The 18,784-nt window shown below is 39.4% G+C and overlaps 1 protein-coding gene across 2 annotated transcripts in view; it reads right to left on the minus strand.

Moving 5' to 3' along the window:
* Window positions 1–3,412: 3,412 nt before the first annotated feature.
* The window catches only part of adam22 (ADAM metallopeptidase domain 22), a 52,456-nt gene continuing 37,084 nt past the window's right edge, over window positions 3,413–18,784 (minus strand). The window contains exons 7-30 of one of the 2 annotated variants that reach the window (XR_013935615.1): window positions 18,422–18,488; window positions 18,205–18,281; window positions 17,578–17,652; window positions 16,942–17,013; window positions 15,287–15,453; window positions 15,112–15,196; window positions 14,135–14,225; window positions 13,994–14,045; window positions 9,830–9,929; window positions 9,596–9,667; window positions 9,242–9,334; window positions 8,705–8,785; window positions 8,552–8,602; window positions 8,363–8,426; window positions 8,138–8,243; window positions 7,930–8,049; window positions 7,677–7,845; window positions 7,075–7,186; window positions 6,714–6,741; window positions 6,224–6,314; window positions 6,064–6,117; window positions 5,282–5,389; window positions 4,552–4,652; window positions 3,413–3,590 (exon numbers count right to left, since the gene is read on the minus strand). Coding sequence is in view for 1 of the 2 variants with exons in the window: in XM_080471331.1 (XP_080327457.1) it covers window positions 3,520–3,590; window positions 4,552–4,652; window positions 5,282–5,389; window positions 6,064–6,117; window positions 6,224–6,314; window positions 7,075–7,186; window positions 7,677–7,845; window positions 7,930–8,049; window positions 8,138–8,243; window positions 8,363–8,426; window positions 8,552–8,602; window positions 8,705–8,785; window positions 9,242–9,334; window positions 9,596–9,667; window positions 9,830–9,929; window positions 13,994–14,045; window positions 14,135–14,225; window positions 15,112–15,196; window positions 15,287–15,453; window positions 16,942–17,013; window positions 17,578–17,652; window positions 18,205–18,281; window positions 18,422–18,488 (2,079 nt within the window). In the remaining variant the exon portion in view is untranslated. The remainder of the gene's footprint in view (window positions 3,591–4,551; window positions 4,653–5,281; window positions 5,390–6,063; window positions 6,118–6,223; window positions 6,315–6,713; window positions 6,742–7,074; window positions 7,187–7,676; window positions 7,846–7,929; window positions 8,050–8,137; window positions 8,244–8,362; window positions 8,427–8,551; window positions 8,603–8,704; window positions 8,786–9,241; window positions 9,335–9,595; window positions 9,668–9,829; window positions 9,930–13,993; window positions 14,046–14,134; window positions 14,226–15,111; window positions 15,197–15,286; window positions 15,454–16,941; window positions 17,014–17,577; window positions 17,653–18,204; window positions 18,282–18,421; window positions 18,489–18,784) is intronic. The other variant, XM_080471331.1, reaches the window with a different exon arrangement.

Below are 18,784 nucleotides of genomic sequence, written 5' to 3' on the forward strand. Positions count from 1 at the left end.
GATAAAGTAAATCCGTCAAATTAATTCAACCCATGCTTCGCTTTTAAGAACGGCCTCTGTGCAGTTTACTTGGGTAAACGGGAATACACAGGTCCCAACTACGGTGTGGCTACAGTCACAGTTCCCTTTAGCGCTTGTGTTCCATTCGTTTCATCAAGTACCAACACAACACCAGCCAGCAATGTGCAGGTATGAAACTCTCTTCCATCAGCTGAGCTGGTGCGTTGTTGTGTTGATGCTTTCGTGTGTTTAAAATGGTGAACGCTGGGAGCAGTGGGTGTGATCAGGTGACTGAGACAGCAGATCAGACCGGAGCTGGGTGAGACCGACACGTTGAGAACCAGAGCGAGACGTCCTGTTCAGTCAAACAGCCGCAGAAAACCTGCTCCACGTGTTCCCGCCGCTGCTGAGCAGAAGGTCCCAGTTTGGTCAAAGTAATGGAGAGAATGGAGCAGCAGGGCAACTGGTTCCAGAAGTAGATCTGGGAATTATTGATATTTATTTTTAAAAACCTGAATAACAATCATCTGGGCAGGCTGGAAGCATTTTCTACATATAACTTGGAGATGTACATTGTTTAGGATCACTGTTGTCTACTGCTTGATTTAAACCTATGAACCTCTCTTGTCTCCTGCGTTTGCTGTGCTGGAATGACTCATGAATTGAGAGTTTGAGTACATTCTGATCACACTGTAGTTCCCTGCAAAGTGCACCGTGTCGGGTGTTTAGCCTTGTTAGGTGAGACTGAAAATGTAGGAAGCAAAGCAGGTTCAGTCCACAGGGAACTGAGTAATGTCAACCGAAGAAATGAACAATATTGTAAAAGGAAGTTGATAAGTGAGATTACTTGTTAGTCACCTGGGCCTCGTAGAACCAGGAACAAATTGAGCTCAGAATTTAATCAGTGCCTAAATAGAGTATGAGCACATATTTGGAGTGAGTAATGACTTCCAGAAGATTTCGCTTCTCTTATTACACTTATAATAATGTCATAATGGGACAAACAAGCTAAAGCTGTGGGGGGAAAAATCTGTGGTGCTTATGTTACCATGGTAACAGAGGAAGTAATTAGGCAGCAAGGAACATGTCTTGCAGGAATTAAGAGTTTGTTGGTTCAAACAGAAATTTGGCAGAGAAAAGTTTTCTAAATGGATATTTTGTGTATATGCCATATATATATATGGCATATATACACAAAAAAAAAAAAAATATATATATATATATATATAGCATCTCCAAACACTTGGATCATAGATTCAGGTGTGAAGCTCGACTGGAAAAATGAAGAAGAGTAATAAGGAAGATATTTGTTGAAAACTGTACTGAAATAGTGACATCAATGAAAAAGAAATGCTAAATGCATCGTAACTTACAATCAGCTAAGATTCAGAGACTGATGCAAATACATGTATCTAATCAGTCTCAATTCTGTTCTGCTAAATTAATCCTGTAGCTTGCTTTAAGGTGGTTGTTTACTTTATTTTCTTTATTATTATTACGGACTATTTAAAAATCAAATGAATAAACGAGTCATGCTGCATTGCTGATGACTTCTGTAACCAGCCTCCATGTCGCTCCATCATTTTGAACCGTTTCCGCCCTAAAGTACACGTATTAACACGGGGAGGGTGAAGTTCAGCTACTGAACACAGTGAAGGTCTATAGAGTCCAGATTTGTTTGGTTTTCAGAGGTAACAGCGTGGGAATGGTGCACTACAGAGACAGCGTGGCCGTGACCTCGTTAGCAGACGCGGCGTCTGTGATTATCTATAGACCTTGGACACGTTTGGAGAGTCGACCTACAGTTCGTCACGACAGCACAGTGATGTCAGAGCAGCTGCGTCCGTAACGGCGGGCTCGGCCGTGACATCACACTGACGCCAAGGCACACGAGGTGAGCGGGGCACTGACACTTACTGACAGAACAACACTCAACATGCAGGCGTATAGAGACTGAGGGGGGAGCAAAGAAAGGGAAAAGGAGAAATTAGGAAGGAAAGGGCTGGATTAGAGTTGTAACACTAGCACAGGCAGTTATAGCGAGATTAGATTGCGTCAATATAATGAAGCAGGAAAAAAAAAGCAAATTAAAATGCAACTTCAATTAAAAAAAATAAATAAATAAAAGGCTGTTGTCATCTTATTCCAGGAGGCAACCCCATATATGGTTTCAAGGTTGCAACATGCCAGCTGCTGATAAACCTTTCTCCGACATATTATTCTGAATAAAATAACCAGATTGACACTAAGATCTTTCTCTGCAAACCACAAATCAAACCAAAAGTGAGGGAGCCTGAGACAAGCGTGTGGGGAACGGCACGTGGTCTGAGGTTATACCTAAGGAAAGGTCCTTGAGTGTTTTTATTCACATCTTCTACCCATTTAGTTACATCATAAAACTCAGTTTTGAAGCGAGGGGTTAAATACCTGTGGGAGGGGGGGAGGGGGAGGTCAATGGACACAACACAAGGAGAGGGGAGAAAGGGAAAAGGAAAGAAAGGAATGAAAAACGACAAGAAAATATCCAGAAATAAGCGAGTGTTGGGGAGGAGGAGAGAGGAAGAGGAAATATTTTAGGAGAGCAGAGCAGAGCAAAGATATTCTGAACAAGAGAACATGGTGAGAAGATGGCGGACAGACCTGCGTGTGGTTTCAGATGGCAACAACACCATGAAGATCACAAACAACTGAGTGGTGTGTTTACGGGCTCAGCAGCATATCGGTCACATCATTCCAAGCAGGCAGCTTCTCGCCAATCAGTCAGTTTCATGCTCATAATGAGAACAGGTGCACTACACACTACTTCTTATGCCAAGACCTTCAAAGCAACAGACAAATAAACCAACAGGTCGGGAGGCAGCCGACGCACTCTGCTCAGTGCTCATTCACAAACAAGTTAGTTTTTTGGGTTTTTTTAACACAGGAAGGTTGTTGTAGAAGTGCAAACTATTTAGAAAGTCAGCATGATCTCAGTGCAGGGTCTTGTGACTTACTGGGCTATTTGTGAAATCCGCTCTCTTTGTATCTCTTTTTATCTCAATGTACTTGAAGTAAATGTTTCCTCCTGATTTGTTTATGCTTTACATTAAAAGGCGAAGGATTGTTTGATTAAAATAGAGGCTGAAAGCAACAATAAAAGGATTTTCCTTCACCACTTAAGTGGTAAATACTTGAGTTCAGGGTTTATCTCTCAGTGTTTTACACTTTTATAGAATGACATATGTCCCTTCAGGATAGATAACAGTGTGCTTTGCTTTTGACAGCTGTAGTAAAAGTAAATCTTTATATCGTGTCTGCTATCGTTACCCTAAAGACTATCTTATCATTTGAATTTGGCTGTATTACAATTACAATTTATTTAATTCTAAAAATGCATTTGTTTTTTCAAAAAATCCTTTTTTTTTTTTTTTTTACCTGAACTCATTTCTTTTAATCATGACTTAAAAGTTAGGCTTTACACTGACCCCCAAATCTTGTACTGCATCGCCCGCACAATTCAGACAGCTTCCCACCATGAACTTACTCTGTGGAGTTCGAGCGAGCACGGAACTTCTTTCCTTTCAGTTTTTTACGATTACCGCTCAGGTTTCCTGCAGATAGGTATGACATGAACACACACTTCAGAAGCAAATCTCTACAAGTACATGCAAAACATTTATTGAAACGGTATTACAGGAGACAGGATTATAAATAAAGTGGTTTTACCCGCAGAAATAACATCGGTGAGTCTGTTCACACATCAAAACTGATTCCTCACAAGGTGAAGCACCGGATTTATTTTTCTCAATCTACCACCCACCTCAGCATTGTGCAGAGATGGAAAGAAATTACGTAAATTTCGTAACGGGAGAGACTGCAACTGTGCAAATCTAAGATGCAGAATAATTTCTAATACATTTTGAGGCAGTGAAAGAAGGCAGTATATGTTTTCTCCAAGATTTTGATATTATCTTACACAGTACCTTCAACCCTGCCATTAGTCTTTCTCTTAAATTGGCTTGCAGACGTTGTGCTGTGTGTGTCCATGTTTTAGTTTATTTAAAGTATACATTTCTATTGACAGCTCTATTAAAGTATAATAGTAGTTAGAAAGGATTCCTGAAAATTCAACTCAACTACAACTACTGTTATTAAAGATGAATCAATATCTGATATTTACATTAAGAGTCTATACTGTTATTACACTGTGATGCTTAAAGAAATGTACACATAAAGAACAATGTTAAATTCTAAATACATTCAATCGAAGGTTATTGCAACAAAAATGCTGAACGAATTCTATATTGCTATGGATGTACTCAATGGGAATTGGGTTAAACATATGATAGCTACAAATTACAATCATGTGTGTAGTTGCAGTCACTTCCACTGCTGTATTATCCGTGTGTAATGCCTGTATATGATGTGCATTCATGATCAAAGATTTTGTGTCCACATAGTTTGAGACAGTAGCTCTGTTTTTATTTTGGAGAAACTCCACACTGCTCTGAATCATTCTGGAGTGCGTTTTTGGAGAACAGAATTCGCAGTGTGCCGGAGTTTGAGTGTTACCTTGCCATGAGTTGCTCCTCGGTCGCCCATTTTCACAGATGTCAGCTATGTGTTTGGCATCTGGAATTCTCTCACTCCATGAGTGGGACAGACCATTAGATCTACACGCACGCACGCACACACACACACACACACACACACACACACACACACACACACACACACACACACACACACACACACACACACACACACACACACACACACACACACACACACACACACACATTAAGTGTAAAACACACAGTTCCTGTCAGATGATGAAAACCTGATGCATACATGTCAACAGGTAAGTGAAGAACCAGATGAAATAAACTACGATTCATGACACAATATCATCCAAGCATTAATTTCTTATATTTCATCCATTGTAGGGTCACAAAATACAGTATCAAGACAGATGATTATGACATGAAATGAGAATATAGATCATTTCTTATTCAACAAAATGCTCACAAATGTAGACGTTTTGGTTTATCTCCCTAAACAAGTACAGCACAAATGAGATGTTGAGTGAAAGCATGATGTAAACACACACCGAGCTCCACTAGATAACATGAAATTCCTCCACATCTCCACACAGACACACAAGCAGCTGCAAGCGAACAGATGAGTGATGATGAGATGAGAGGCACACCTGAAGCCAAACACTGAGATGTTCTGAGAGATGGATTGGATGGAGGGAGTGAAGGACAAGGTGCGAATCTGCAGGTGGGACAGGCAGGCTGACCTCTTCTTGGAGCTGCAGCCGGAATTGGTGCTGACGCCTGGTGGCATGTCACTGTAGAATGAATCTGCATCCCCCGGCTTGGTGACATAATCACCAGGGGGCGTCGGCCTGGGAAGAGGAAAGCTTTTTTGATGCTGCAGAAGTGAACAATAACCACCACCAAAGGAAGTACACATCTTTGCTAATCATATCTCATTGGCTGCATCTCATTTAGATTTGTTGAGGGTCCATGTAGGGAAGAAATGTAAATTATTCTTATTCTGCACCTTTAAGCATTGAAAAGCATTTTGTTGAAAGCATCAGTCTCTGAAGTGTGTGTTATGATAAAGACTGATATGATTTTAGTAGAGAGAAAAAAACGTTTGAGGTATATTGTTTTGTTTCTGGGATTATCATAACTTTTATATTTCTTCATCACATGGATGACATGGAGTGCACGGGTGCATCACAAAACATTACAAATATAAAAAATAAAAGTTAAAACAGTAAACACTGTATGCCTATGTTTACTTTTAATACTTAGCTAAAGTGAGTTTGAAAACCTGCTACTTTTACTTAAGGTTTTAGACACATGACAGAAACTGGCCTGTGGCACTATTGTATGATATTCATGGGTAACAATGATCTATAAAAACAGTTTTGAGGAAAAATATTATAATATCAAGAGACTACCAAACCTCGAAATGCACTGAGATGACCCACAATCCTAACGTGATTTAAGAGAAACAGCTTTCTAATACTACAAGTAAAAAAGAGAGTGAGAAAAAAAACAGTGAGCAAACCGGCAGAATCTTCGATGGACCTCAGACTCAACGTAACGTCTCTGCTTGTAGCTCCTGTAAAAAGAGGAATCTCCTTTTTACCCCTTATTATTTACATTTCTTTGGCTTAACCGTGTCTGTTTATTTCTGTATCACACATCCAAGTTGCAGATGCACTCACTTGTAGCACCAGGCAGTCGCAGCCATTATCAGGGCGAGGACGAGGATGGAGCCTGCTATGGCCCCGATGATGATGTTGGTACTGGTGATACCTGAGACAGACGGGGGACAGGAGCCAAATGTGTGTTAACTGGATGAGTGGTCTCTTTCTTCCTGAGTAGTGAAGACACATGGGGATACACAAACCACAAAACACTGCAGCTGAACACAAACCACAGTACATCCAGCAGGAAAAGATCAAAAGGAGGACAAAAAGGGGGAATAAACTGAGAACCACCACACTGCTGTCCCTCTTCAGTATCACTGAAGGGAACCCACATGTGTGTTAGCTTAAAACTGAAAATAACCATCAGAATTGGTTGTTTTACTGTTTACTGAGAGTCATCATCAACCGAACGAGGCGGGCGGAAGTTGGCGAGAGAGCGAAGGAGGAGCACGAAATGACATCAAGGACAGGACAAGTACAATGAAAAAAGAAACTCAAATCTGACCTCTAGTCACTCCGTCAAAGACATCGGCCTGTCGACAAAGAATGAGCGTGAAAAAAAATGACAAACAAAAGAATGACGTGCGTGGTTCAGAGAATACAAATGCAGCTGGTTTTAATGAGCAGACAACACGTGTGCTGAAATAAGCTGGAGTACAACAAACAAACAAAATGACAAAGAAAAAAAAATTGAAGTATCTGTAGTGAATGCCAGAACAGGAGAACTGAAGGCGATGAAGTAGAACTGAAAGAGTGGAGAGATACAAGTGTATCCTGCATGGTGACAGGAGAAGAGGCTGGAAAATGGACGGCAGAGTGAAGGGGAGCAGAGGAAGTAGGCAGCGAGAAGCTTCACAAATAACCACCTGAAACAGACGCAGTGGGTCCAACCACCAGGTAGCTGAACGGGGACATGGAGCTGCAGTCCTCTCCAGTCCATCCCAGGTAGCACACACACTTCAGCTCACTACTGCAAACCTGCAGGACGAAGAACAAACAAAAACTTAGTTTCACAAACTGGGCAGACTGAATCAGAGGAATCTCTTTTACTGTGGTGAAAAATGCCATTCAGAACGACATAAAGGACCACTTTGATTTAATGCAGCTGGAAATTATGATAGGTATTAGTTGGGAAGATCCAAATTTATAGTGCTCGCAATCATAAACAAACAACATGGCCGCCTCCTGCAGGGCTGCTTTAGTGCAGCTGTCAGTGTGCACCGAAAAGAGACAAATAAATATTCATGAAATTGAACCTCAAGAGGTACAATCTAATTTCCCAATATGCACATTTGGTGTAAATCAGTCGCTTTGTTCTCTGCCATGAAAATATCAAGCAATTAATAACCGATGCTTTAAGTGTTTGGAGTTACAAAACAACTTTCAAGTCGCTAATGATGGCACCGTTGAGTTGCGAACAGCTAAACAAATGGTTGCTGGTGTTAGTGTGCTGGATGCTGGTGCGCACCCCGTGTCCAGAGCAGATGGTCTTGTCAGTGCTCCCGGGGCAGGTGCTGAAGTTAAACTGTTGAATGTTGAGACACTTGTGATTGATGCAGATGCTGTCGGTCCCACAGGCCGTCCCATCCTCCACGTATCCCAAGTCAGTGTCTCCGTCGATCAGCACGTGAGCGCCGCTGAACAACAAACATGAGATGCTCAGTGGAAGAATGATTATCATGATGATTCTTATTCTTATTCTTATTATTTCTGATGTCCACCTGCAGTCCAGAGAAGCACTGTGTCGGGCTACGGAGAAGGAGGTCAGACCTCCCTGCAGCTCCCCCAGTCTTGGGGCAGGTGAGATATTGGAGCACAGCAGGTAACCGCAATGGACATCCCTGAAACACAGAAGTTCAAATACAGATAGTCTGGTGAGGAATACAAACTCAGACTACCTGCCATGACTAACGCAGAAGACTGGCTCACTGTTTGTTACACTGGATCCAGGTGTCCTTGTCCTTCCCACAGTTTCCTTTCTCAGTCCCTTCAATGTTCAGCTTCTCGTAGCAGAACTTGTCAGCCGCTGTTGCCTCTGAAGGAGACACAACCACTTTTAATTAGAACACTTTGTGAGCCTTATACTGTAAGAAGTACAAAGAACGAACAAAGATTAATGGAAGATGTTCGCTGTCTGCAAGGCAAGAAACTTACTCTCTCCCCAAATGTACTTGCACTGTCTGTCTTTGGTTTTGCACCTGCCATTGAAGCAGCGACCCTGTTGAGAAAAGAACGATTATTCTCAGTACAGTGTCAGAAAATAAACGTTTAGGCTGAGTCACAGCTTTCAGTTTTCGCTAATGAAATATTGTAAAAATCTCATAAATACGTCAAACGTCTTACTTGGTCTTTCTCACATGTGTAGCCGTCCATTTTGTGCACGTTTTGTGGACACTGCAATAAATGAAAGATGCGTCAGAAATGCTGTGAAGTCAATACGAGTATTGATGCGTGTTTATAGCTGTAGCTCTACAGGACTGTGTGATGGACTGGTACCTGGCTGGAGTTGCCTGTGCAGTTTTCCGGGATGTCGCAGTCATTCACTGCATCTCTGCACACGACTCCTGCGTACTCCATCTGCAGCAGCAGCAGCAGCAGCACAAAACACAGATCAACACTTGTGTTCCATTTGCAAAAGTTTAATCTGAAAAGTTCTCTGTTCCCGCGACTTTCTATTGAGACGGTTAATACATTAAAAGTTTTATATTTAAAATTTTACAGCTTGGCTACTTTAAAATCATATAAGTATATAATTGAAGATCAGGTAGATGGAAGTTTCTACATGGCTGAGGCGTGCTTCAAGAAGCCTCGGCTGTCAGTACTAAAAACTCTCAAACACTTCTGTATATTATGAAGTAACAAATTACAAATACTCAATTTAAGCAGTATTTTTGGGTACTTTTTCATAATTTTACTCATACTGAAATCATGAGTCGCCACTGACTACCACAGTTACAATTTTCACAACAATGCGTTTTACTTGACTATGTTTACTTTGACTACTAGAAATATGTAGCCTGGCCTGTTTTGTACCTGGCAATTGTTGCAGCAGCGTCCATCACTGCAATTGGAGCCTTGAGTCAGGGTGCAATTCTTACAACAGTTCTCTCCTTCTTTGCCACACTCCTTAAAGATAAACACACAGAAAAGAGCATATTAAAAGAGAAAAGAGGTCTCTGTTGATCATCTCCAGGATCACATTAACTTTGGGTGACCTGTGCTGTGATTTCTCCAGTGGTGCTTAAGTGCATCAAATTACCTCCTGTTAGATCAAATCTGGCACAATATCTTGTTTATTTGTCGGGTAATTAGCACATTATTTATTATAAACTCATCCTCCTGCCACCGAGTTGCACTAATCCATTCATCTACAGTCCATTAACTCACCGCCGGACTTCCACAGTCACACTCCTCTCCGGGCTCCACAAAGCCATTGCCACACTCAGGGGGGTCCAGCAGCTACGAAGGAAAAAGGCAAATTCAAGATATTCATACATACGTGTGTGTGTGTGTGTGTGTGTGTGTGTGTGTGTGTGTGTGTGTGTGTGTGTGTGTGTGTGTGTGTGTGTGTGTGTGTGTGTGTGTGTGTGTGTGTGTGTGTGTGTGTGTGTGTGTGTATACCTTCAGAGGTTTGTTAAACAGACAGGATCCGCCACCACTGTTTAAAAAGTTGTGGTACTCCTCCACATTGCAGTCGGAGAACTTCTTGGGCAGGTAGTAGCTGTTTAACAATATCACATTGAACAATGTGTAAAACTACGAACAACAGCCTCAATAGATATTAGTATGAGAGAAAGTTTCCTCCTAAACATCACTAGAAGAAAAACACTTAACGACTGGTGTGGAAAAAAAACAGTTTTGAGCTCTTTTATTCATATAAATTATATTTCTTGAACCCTTACACTAAACTGTATGTTATAATTTTTACAATGTCCATAATCACTGGTACATATATTGAAATGACAAGTTTGTTGTATTGAGGTATTCTTACCATGAAGATTTAAGGTTTTGTTACAGGTTTACTCACAGTTCAGAGGAGATCCATACAATAACATGGGGACAGATACACAGTACACCTAATATAGTGAGGATCATATGAAGGTGTATGTGAGATGTGAATGGATTGAAAGATGCATCGTTTTTACTCTGTCCCGAAAATGAAACTTAAAAATGCAAAAGATAAAATTTTGAAACAGTTATTGCATTATCTTATGGAAGTGTGGCCAGATGAATATTTTACTAAGCTGGTAAGAGCAGAAGTCATCCGTTTTAAAATGCTCCACTATGGTATAATAACAATAACCATAATAATAATAACCACAACCATAACCATAATAATAATAATAATAATAATAGTAATAATAATAATAATAATAATAATAATAATAATAATAATAATAATAATAATAATAATAATAATAAGAATAATAATAATAATAATAATAATAATATATTGCATTGATCTGGTTCCAATCAAATACCCGGCTCTTTTTTTTTTAATTATCTTAAAGATATCAACCCAACACTGAATGGCACTTTGAAATCATGTTGATTATTTTTCAGGCACATGTCAAACTGTAGAGGCTCTGACGCTGTGGTTCATTATGACTGGCAGCGGAGACAATGCAATAACAGAGAGACTCATTCAGAGACGGTCGGGGGCTGTGAGAGGCTTCTTCACATTGTAATGTGAATAAATGAAGCCGCCTACAATGATGATGGGTTCATAAGGACCCAGTGATGATACCTTGATGACACATGAAGTGCACTACAATATTTTAAAAAGATTTTCCGAAATAATTTGGGCTTAAAGTTGTCCCAGCTGTGACGTGGGATTTAAAAAAAAAAAAACTCTTTAGCATCTAATTTTGTGCCACTGCTGAATCTTATCAAAATCTTGTAGTTCGCAACCACTTTTGAACAGTAAGAAGGAATAAAATAAAGGTGAAACATGCTTTAATGATTCTATAATCAACAGAAAAAGTACAACTGCTTCCACATAAAAAAATACTATTAGTCATGGTAAAGAGGATTTGATTTCACAGTTTAAGACCATGGAATCAAAATATGTATCAGAAGGCAATGCAATATTTGCCATTATTGCAGTATTTCTTAATCAACTCGCTGTTCTCCCTTGCTCCTACACTGCTGATTTAAAAGACAGTTTTAATGTTCAGAGACTTGACAACAACCCGCTCACCGAGATGTGCTGGGAAACATCTAAAGCCTTTTGCAGGGGGCGTGACAAAGGTAGAACCAGTATCAATAAAGTGCTGTACTTCCTACTGGTCTCATTTATTAATATGTACTCAGCCCTACATACGTCCTTCACTCCTTCGTTCTTTGTTTTACACCCTGCAGACTAATCATCTTGTTATAAATGAAACTGATGAGCTGAAGTGTCTAACAGTTGGAGATCTTTTCCATGTTTATGTTTTTTTTTTCTTTTTTGAAGAGTCGTCAAAATCTGCAAGAATAAACCTTTGCCCGTATGCCAATTGCTTGTTCCTAACTTTTTTGTTTATGTATTTACAGTTGTTGGGTTTGCTTCCTCCATGGACCCTGACTTGGTCAAAGAGAGTAACACTCAGTGAGCCTTGCAGTGCAGATATCAATATATTTTCAGGCCTCTAATAGGAGATTAGGAGAATAAAACTATGGAACTGCTAAATGACATATTCCTGCTGCACAGGTGCAGCAACTGAAGACTGAAACGAATACTTGGCTCAATATTTCTTGGGTGCTGCTCCCAGAAAATACATATTTTGTCCTGGTTTCAAATAAAGGTATGAATATACAAAACAAAATGTAATAGTTTCCAAATCCTAACTCGACCTTCATGCACATTCAGCCAACAAAATCTGTGTTGCTTTAAGACCGCTGTGTCTTTCAAGGTCATCCAAGGTGTAGTTAGGATTTTTAGATGTCCAACAGAAAGCTGCCACAAACATACTGAGTTGTACACATAAACATGTAAATGGACAAGTCTAGTCAGATGCACACTCCTGCACAGACAATCGCACACAGTCGCTACACCCTGTGAAAAAATGTGACAGCAGTTAGTAGCATTGATCAGGTTGCGTATATCAGTCATGCATGTGCTGAGGGATAAAAACAAAGTTCTGTCATTGGGTATGGCTGAGGTCGCTCATTGAATACAAACGTCTGAAATACCATTAATGTGATTTGAGGAAAGCAAATGGGGGCTCAGTACATTTACAGGTGATCAGCTCATAGAGCAGCATCACCTGTCCTTGGTCATATGACCACTGAAGCGGGTTTGTTATGGTGAGCCAGTAGAAGAGGATCTGCATGTGGGACAACGGGGGAGTGTACTGTTACAGAGAAATGAAGAGACAAATATTGACTTAAGATGAGAATGACATTGCAGACTGTATCAATCGGTTCGACATGAACAAAAGAAAGAGATGAAATCCTAACTTTTGAATTGCAGAATGGAAGAAAATTCCAATAAAACCCAAATAAATCACATTTTCTTTGCTGATCAGCTGGTGACATCAGCCCAAAACTGAAACATACACATTCACTACATGTGAAATCATACAAAGTGATTATGAAAAATACAGCCTGTGTATTACAAAGAGGACATCAAACTGTATTTGTTCATTATCATCTAAATAAAAGGAGAAGCTAGGGCCAGAGAGGGCGTGTTGCTGTTAGATGAGATGGGAAAGGTTGTGATGACTGACAACCTCCTCCGAGACAGCCATTTGGTTCAAAACCAGCACAAGCAACGCTCGAGCAAGCTTCTGCTCACCTGCTGTCCCATTCGGGATAGAGGAGGAACGCAAGAAGTATTTAAGAAGAGGTGTATTCATACACACAGCACACACATACACACACATTCATGTGCTCACATTGGCGCAATGCCAGGCAAGCCTTGAACACATTTAACACATATTGATACAAACACTGCTGTGATTTCTGCATGACACTGAAAACACAGAACATACACAGACTGATAAATAACTCCTAATCGTGGTAAGAAATATATTTAAAAAAAACATTTCTGCCGAGAGGAGATAAAATAAAGTTACATAAAGAAGATGCAGTGGGAAGATTTGACCTGGACTGACACCTGGTGGTGAATCTTAAAACTACAACAACATGCCAATCAACATGGGATACATCATTTTTAAAAATAGGAAGAAGAATTTCAGCAGTTTAACAATTTCAAATGTAAATGTACATTTTAGAGATAATTATACTTATGATTAAAAAATGGGGGGAAAAAACTGATATAATGAAGTGTCATTTAAAAAATCACGAAACATAGTGATTACAGATTAAATTTAAATACTGAATGTTTTGTTTTCAGAACTTAAAAGCTAAAGCTGGTATTAAAACAGCAAAAGCTTTAAATATTTCAATTTATGTGTAACAAATCAAAACTATAAAGGCTTACATTTTGAAAATATGAGATTTAAAAAATTGTATTGTATTCTAACTTTTTTTTTTTTTTTTTTTTTTTTAGATTAGCCAATTTGTCAAATTTAATCACAGTATCATCGCTTGACTTGCTTTTAATTACACAAAGAAAGGACTAATTACCCACAGCCAGCCCTAGAGTGGGCTGGATGAGATGTAACATTTATATTCATACCTTGTACTGACTCAACTCTGTGGTGACAAAAACAACTTGAAGTCTGAGGAGGAAGTGCTCCTAATACTCAGAGATTGTTTGAAAACTGAGTAAACAACATCAGTGAGGGATGGTGTGACTCTAGCTGAGAAGTGAAAAAAAAAACTTTTAAGCAAACTTACCCAATGTCCTCCATGATGCAGCCTGCCCAGCGATCGTCACATTTACATTCACCTGGGAAAAACAAAGCAGCAATGAAAATGTGGCTGTGAAATAAACGTGTTTCTAGATAATAACAGGCTCATCAAGGTTTAGCTGGGTACCATTGATGATCTTCTTCTTGTCAGAAAAGATGCCAATGTTCTGTCCAAGAGACTGAGCGAGGGTTATGGCCATCTCGTTCGCTTTCCCGTACTAAGAAGAAACAATAAACAAAATGGGAGAGGAGGGAAAAAAGAGAGAAACAGAGGGAGAGTGTTAAAAGCATTCTGGAAACTAAAGGAGATCATGAAAACATTTCTCGTTGAAGCACACAAATTATTTAACTGACTCTTCAGATTGTAGGTTTCCCTCCCAAGTTTTCGACGTTATAAACAGTTGGCACTGTTATAGAACAGATGTATAAAGTCTTTATATATTCACTGAAACTACTGACTGTTAAACTTAATGTTACACCTTTCCATTTATGTATATTGCGATGTAATATTATTAAATAGATATCAGAATAGAGAAGGACAGAAACCAGATGGGTTTCTGCTTAGTTTCCATCTGCAGTTGTAGGCAGGCAAGAAAAAAAGATATAATATTAAGATAGTTAAAAGAAATTAAGAACAGGAAAGCAAAGTGCTGAAGATTTGTCAGTAGTTCAACACTTGAGTTAACCTTAATTTTACACAACAAATGTGGAGGAAAGAAACACTTAAAATGCATAACCTCCACAACTACATTAAGACATTTGAAGAAACAGCAAACTTTTATCTGAATAAGATTTGTTTGAAGTTTTTCTAAATATAAGCTGGTTATAATTCTAAATGTTCTCCATCACACCTACAATAAATTCAGTTTAAAGATATTTTATTTAAACCAAAAACACATAATTTTGCCCAGTTTTTTTTTTTTTTTTTTATCATTATTTATTATAATGATTTTTAGTTTTTGTTCCTTCACTTTTAAGGACTCTCCAGATGTTGCATGCTCTGCGCTTCAAAACCACAGTTAAATATATACAATTGAAGGAGTGATAATGCATCATATGACAGGAAAACATGTAATAAACTGAAATGTAATTCACACAACTCACTTCATTAACTCCTCCTCCTTTAGTGAGAGAACAAACTCCCCCCATGTAAGATGCTCCACCCAAGCTGCTATGAAAGCGATTCCCTCTGAAAAAAAAATGGACAGCTTCAATTTAAAAAGAGCATCTAAAAAAAAAAAAGGATTAAAAATGTCCATTAGTTTAGATCCAGACTTACGAGAAGAGGTGAACGGAGTCACATTTCTCCTTGATGAAATCTTTTCTGTACTTCATGAACTCCTTCAGGGTCACCATGGGATCGTCGTCGATGTTGAACTTGTTGTCTGCTGACCAGGTTTCCATGGCAACCAACACAATTCGGGTGTTAAGTTGTTCCTTGAAAATCTGAAGAATGAAAGTATTTTTGCAGTCACACAGTCATCATTTAAAGATCAGTTGGATTGAAGTTTTCAAAGTGTCTGTATGACTGAACGGATCACAAAAAAAGAATAATGAAATGATGTGATCAATATTTGAAAACATTGTGAAAACTTGCTTGCAGAACAAAGAAATCATGTGACTTGACAATTTTCAGGACCGATGATACCAGATTGCATTTTTGAAAGAGAAAATTATAGGCTTACAAAACATGAATAAAAGTGAACATTTTCTGGTTGTGCCGGCACTCCTTTTCCCCAAAACAACATTTTGGCATTAAAATTGGTCTGAACGTGGTCCTGAAAGCAAACTGAGGTTGACACCCCGAGCCGATATTATTCTGCCACCTCACAGCCACACATCACTGGGGCCCAGACAGTCAACAAGGTAACAGTCTGAAGGACAAACCAGCCATGATGCTGGCAAATAAAAATGTTTGCTTTCATAAGATGGGAGTCTGCTGGGGCCTCGGGCTGGAGGAGAGAAAAGCATCCACATTTAAACTGGATGTCGATAGTCTCCAAAAAAATAAAGCTGACAAAGCAGAGGGGCAGTGGTCAGGGATATGTGTGTGGTTCAGCGTCAATCTGGCCACAAACCCCCTCTTAGTGTCTGTCTCTGTCCACTTGCGTGGGGAGTTCCTGACTCTAAAAACTATCAGTCTTACAGAGGACCGTCCTGGTCCTGCATGTTTTCAATGTATTCCAGCTCTAATACACCCAAAACTTTATTAGTGTGTTATCATGAAGCTCTGCACGAACCAGCATTGCAAGCTGCTCATTAAAGTTATAACAAACGATGAGATAAAGCTGAAACCATGCAGGGTGGAGGCTCTCCAGTACCAGGACTGCCCTCAGACGGTGATGACTCTGCTGCTTTCCATCTTACTCTGTTTTGATTTTATGATGTTGGTTGTTCACATGAACTCTGTACTTTCAGTCAAGTGCAGAAAAAAAATTCAAACAAAACGATATTATGGAAAGTCCAATCTGCAGCTTCTCTGACGATAACGGGTGTAACAACTGCCTTTTGAATGAAAGGAAATTGCTATTGCGATTAGCTGAGGGAAGCAATGTGTCAAACCCAAATACAGCCGGCTTCATATGATCATTTTCAAGGGCACTGCAAAACGCATGACCTCTCCGCAGCCTCACCAGACGATCGGCTTACAGACCTGACCCTGGAGCAGGTCAGATTTCAGTAACACGGCGACACGATGCGGCTACACATAATCAAACACTGGAATAACTGCAGCAGTGGGAAGACATGACTGCTTCATTTCTCTGAAATCTGAAAACTCTTCGCTGGCTGGTTATTGGGCCGCTCACAGCAGAGTAGAGGCCAGATGAAGAGAGAGTTTGGTTAAATGAGAAATCAGTGCAGTGCGTGCTCAGCTGGAGTACTCGGGAGTGCTTGTGGCAAGCTTTCCAAGAAGAGGATCAATACAGTTCTTACCACGTCAGCTATATTGACCACTGTCTTTGCATTGTTATTTGTGTGGCCCACGGAAATCCGATGCTTCTTATACTGTAGAAGTAAAAAACAGAGAGACACAGAAGAGTAAAGAAAAAACAGATGTGATTCATAATCGGGAACAAATACAATTTAAGCCGTTAAATGTATAAAGGTACACTTTTTTTTTTGCACAATCAGGTTGGTCCAAATGTCACTTCTATTATGCGACAAACAGAATACTTTCAGTTTCAGTGGCTTTTAGTCAACGGAATTTGATCAAAGCTGTGTTCTGAACAGTAAAAGCACCATTTGAAGTGCATACTCCTACTTTGATTATAAAGCAGAGGCTTCCATTGAAAGCTTAACTTTACATCTCATATACATGCAAATGTGCACATATGAATGAAATACATGTATTTCCTTTTATCAACTTGATTTTCATTCGAAGCCATTTGGACGTCTCAGCTGTCAACTTGACAATCTCATCTCATTCAGACGAGAGGTGAAACATGTGCAAGAATATAAAGCAGATCCAACCGTGATTCAACCAGACAAACTGGAAACTGAAAGACTGACAATCTTCATGGCCTGTCTCTGATAAATCTAGAATGAAGCCAGAACGAAGCAAAAGCTCACCATGAAATGGTCGTTGATCACCATCAGCTCAATGTATTTGGTCTCATCTTCAACACTCCGTGACAACCAAGCGGCCTGAGAAGAGATGACAGTTTATTCATAATAATGACAGACTGACTTTTCTTTTCATTTTTCCTCAACCAAGATGGCAAAGAGTGAATATTTCAGAGCAGCACTGTAAACAAAAAGATTGCAATGACTTAAAAGAAGCAACAAATCAATAAGTATGGACTTCGCTGAGCTAAACCTGGTTTGTCTGTTTGCAGGATGGGAGCAGCTCTGAAGGCTGAGAGACAAACAGCTGCAGACATCTGACTAACTCTGAGGGAGACAAGGATGGAAGCAGCCTCTACTCATGTGATAAATGATTTATGAAAAAGAAGAAGAGGATAAGATGAAGAGGAAGAAGAAATGTATCGGGTGGAGAGCTGTGGTGTGGGAAGAGAGGTAGACAACCATGCAGCCTCTGTGTCTTTGGGAATAAAGACTAACATGTAATGAGGTTCTGATAAACTGCATCATCAGCACAATTATCACTTTATCTTGCACTCACATAAGCACACAGTGGGCCCATCGGCTAATGATTATGATTTTCCATCTGCTGTGGACACGGCAGACTCATCATACCTGTCTCTTTTTCCTCCTGTGAACATCTCGTGAGCCTTGGAATGGTGGGCTTGGAAAAGGCGGCTCTGGTAGATCACCTAGCAATCAAGACATTAATTGCTATCAGAATTCAATGTTAAACCAAATGGATTAAAACACAGCTTTTATAAACAGTCCTAATTATGATTCTATAAATAATAATTTCACATTAAATTTGAATCTTCAGCAATCATCTTACCAGTGAAGAGGTCATTGACTCCATCTTTCCTTGCAGATTTGTAAACCATGTGAATGTGAACGTCTCCCTGGAAGGTTAAAGCAAAGAAAGAAATCCCAGAAAACTCAATGCTGTGTATACCACAAAGCAATACAATTATTTAGTTCATTTTTCATTATACCCATGAAGTAGTAAACATTTGAACACATGAAAGTCCATTTTTCACCTATATTTCTGATGTACTGCTTATAAACAATAATTAAATTTTTTTTTTCAAAGAATCCAAGCGTTGTATGTTTTAGGATTTAAGATTAGCTAATAAGGTATGAACATCAAAAATAGTACACAAAAAAATATGAAATATTTCATTGTACCATATGTTTC

This window comes from Lipophrys pholis (assembly GCF_963383615.2).
Source record: "Lipophrys pholis genome assembly, chromosome: 9".
NCBI classification, from domain to species: domain Eukaryota; kingdom Metazoa; phylum Chordata; class Actinopteri; order Blenniiformes; family Blenniidae; genus Lipophrys; species Lipophrys pholis.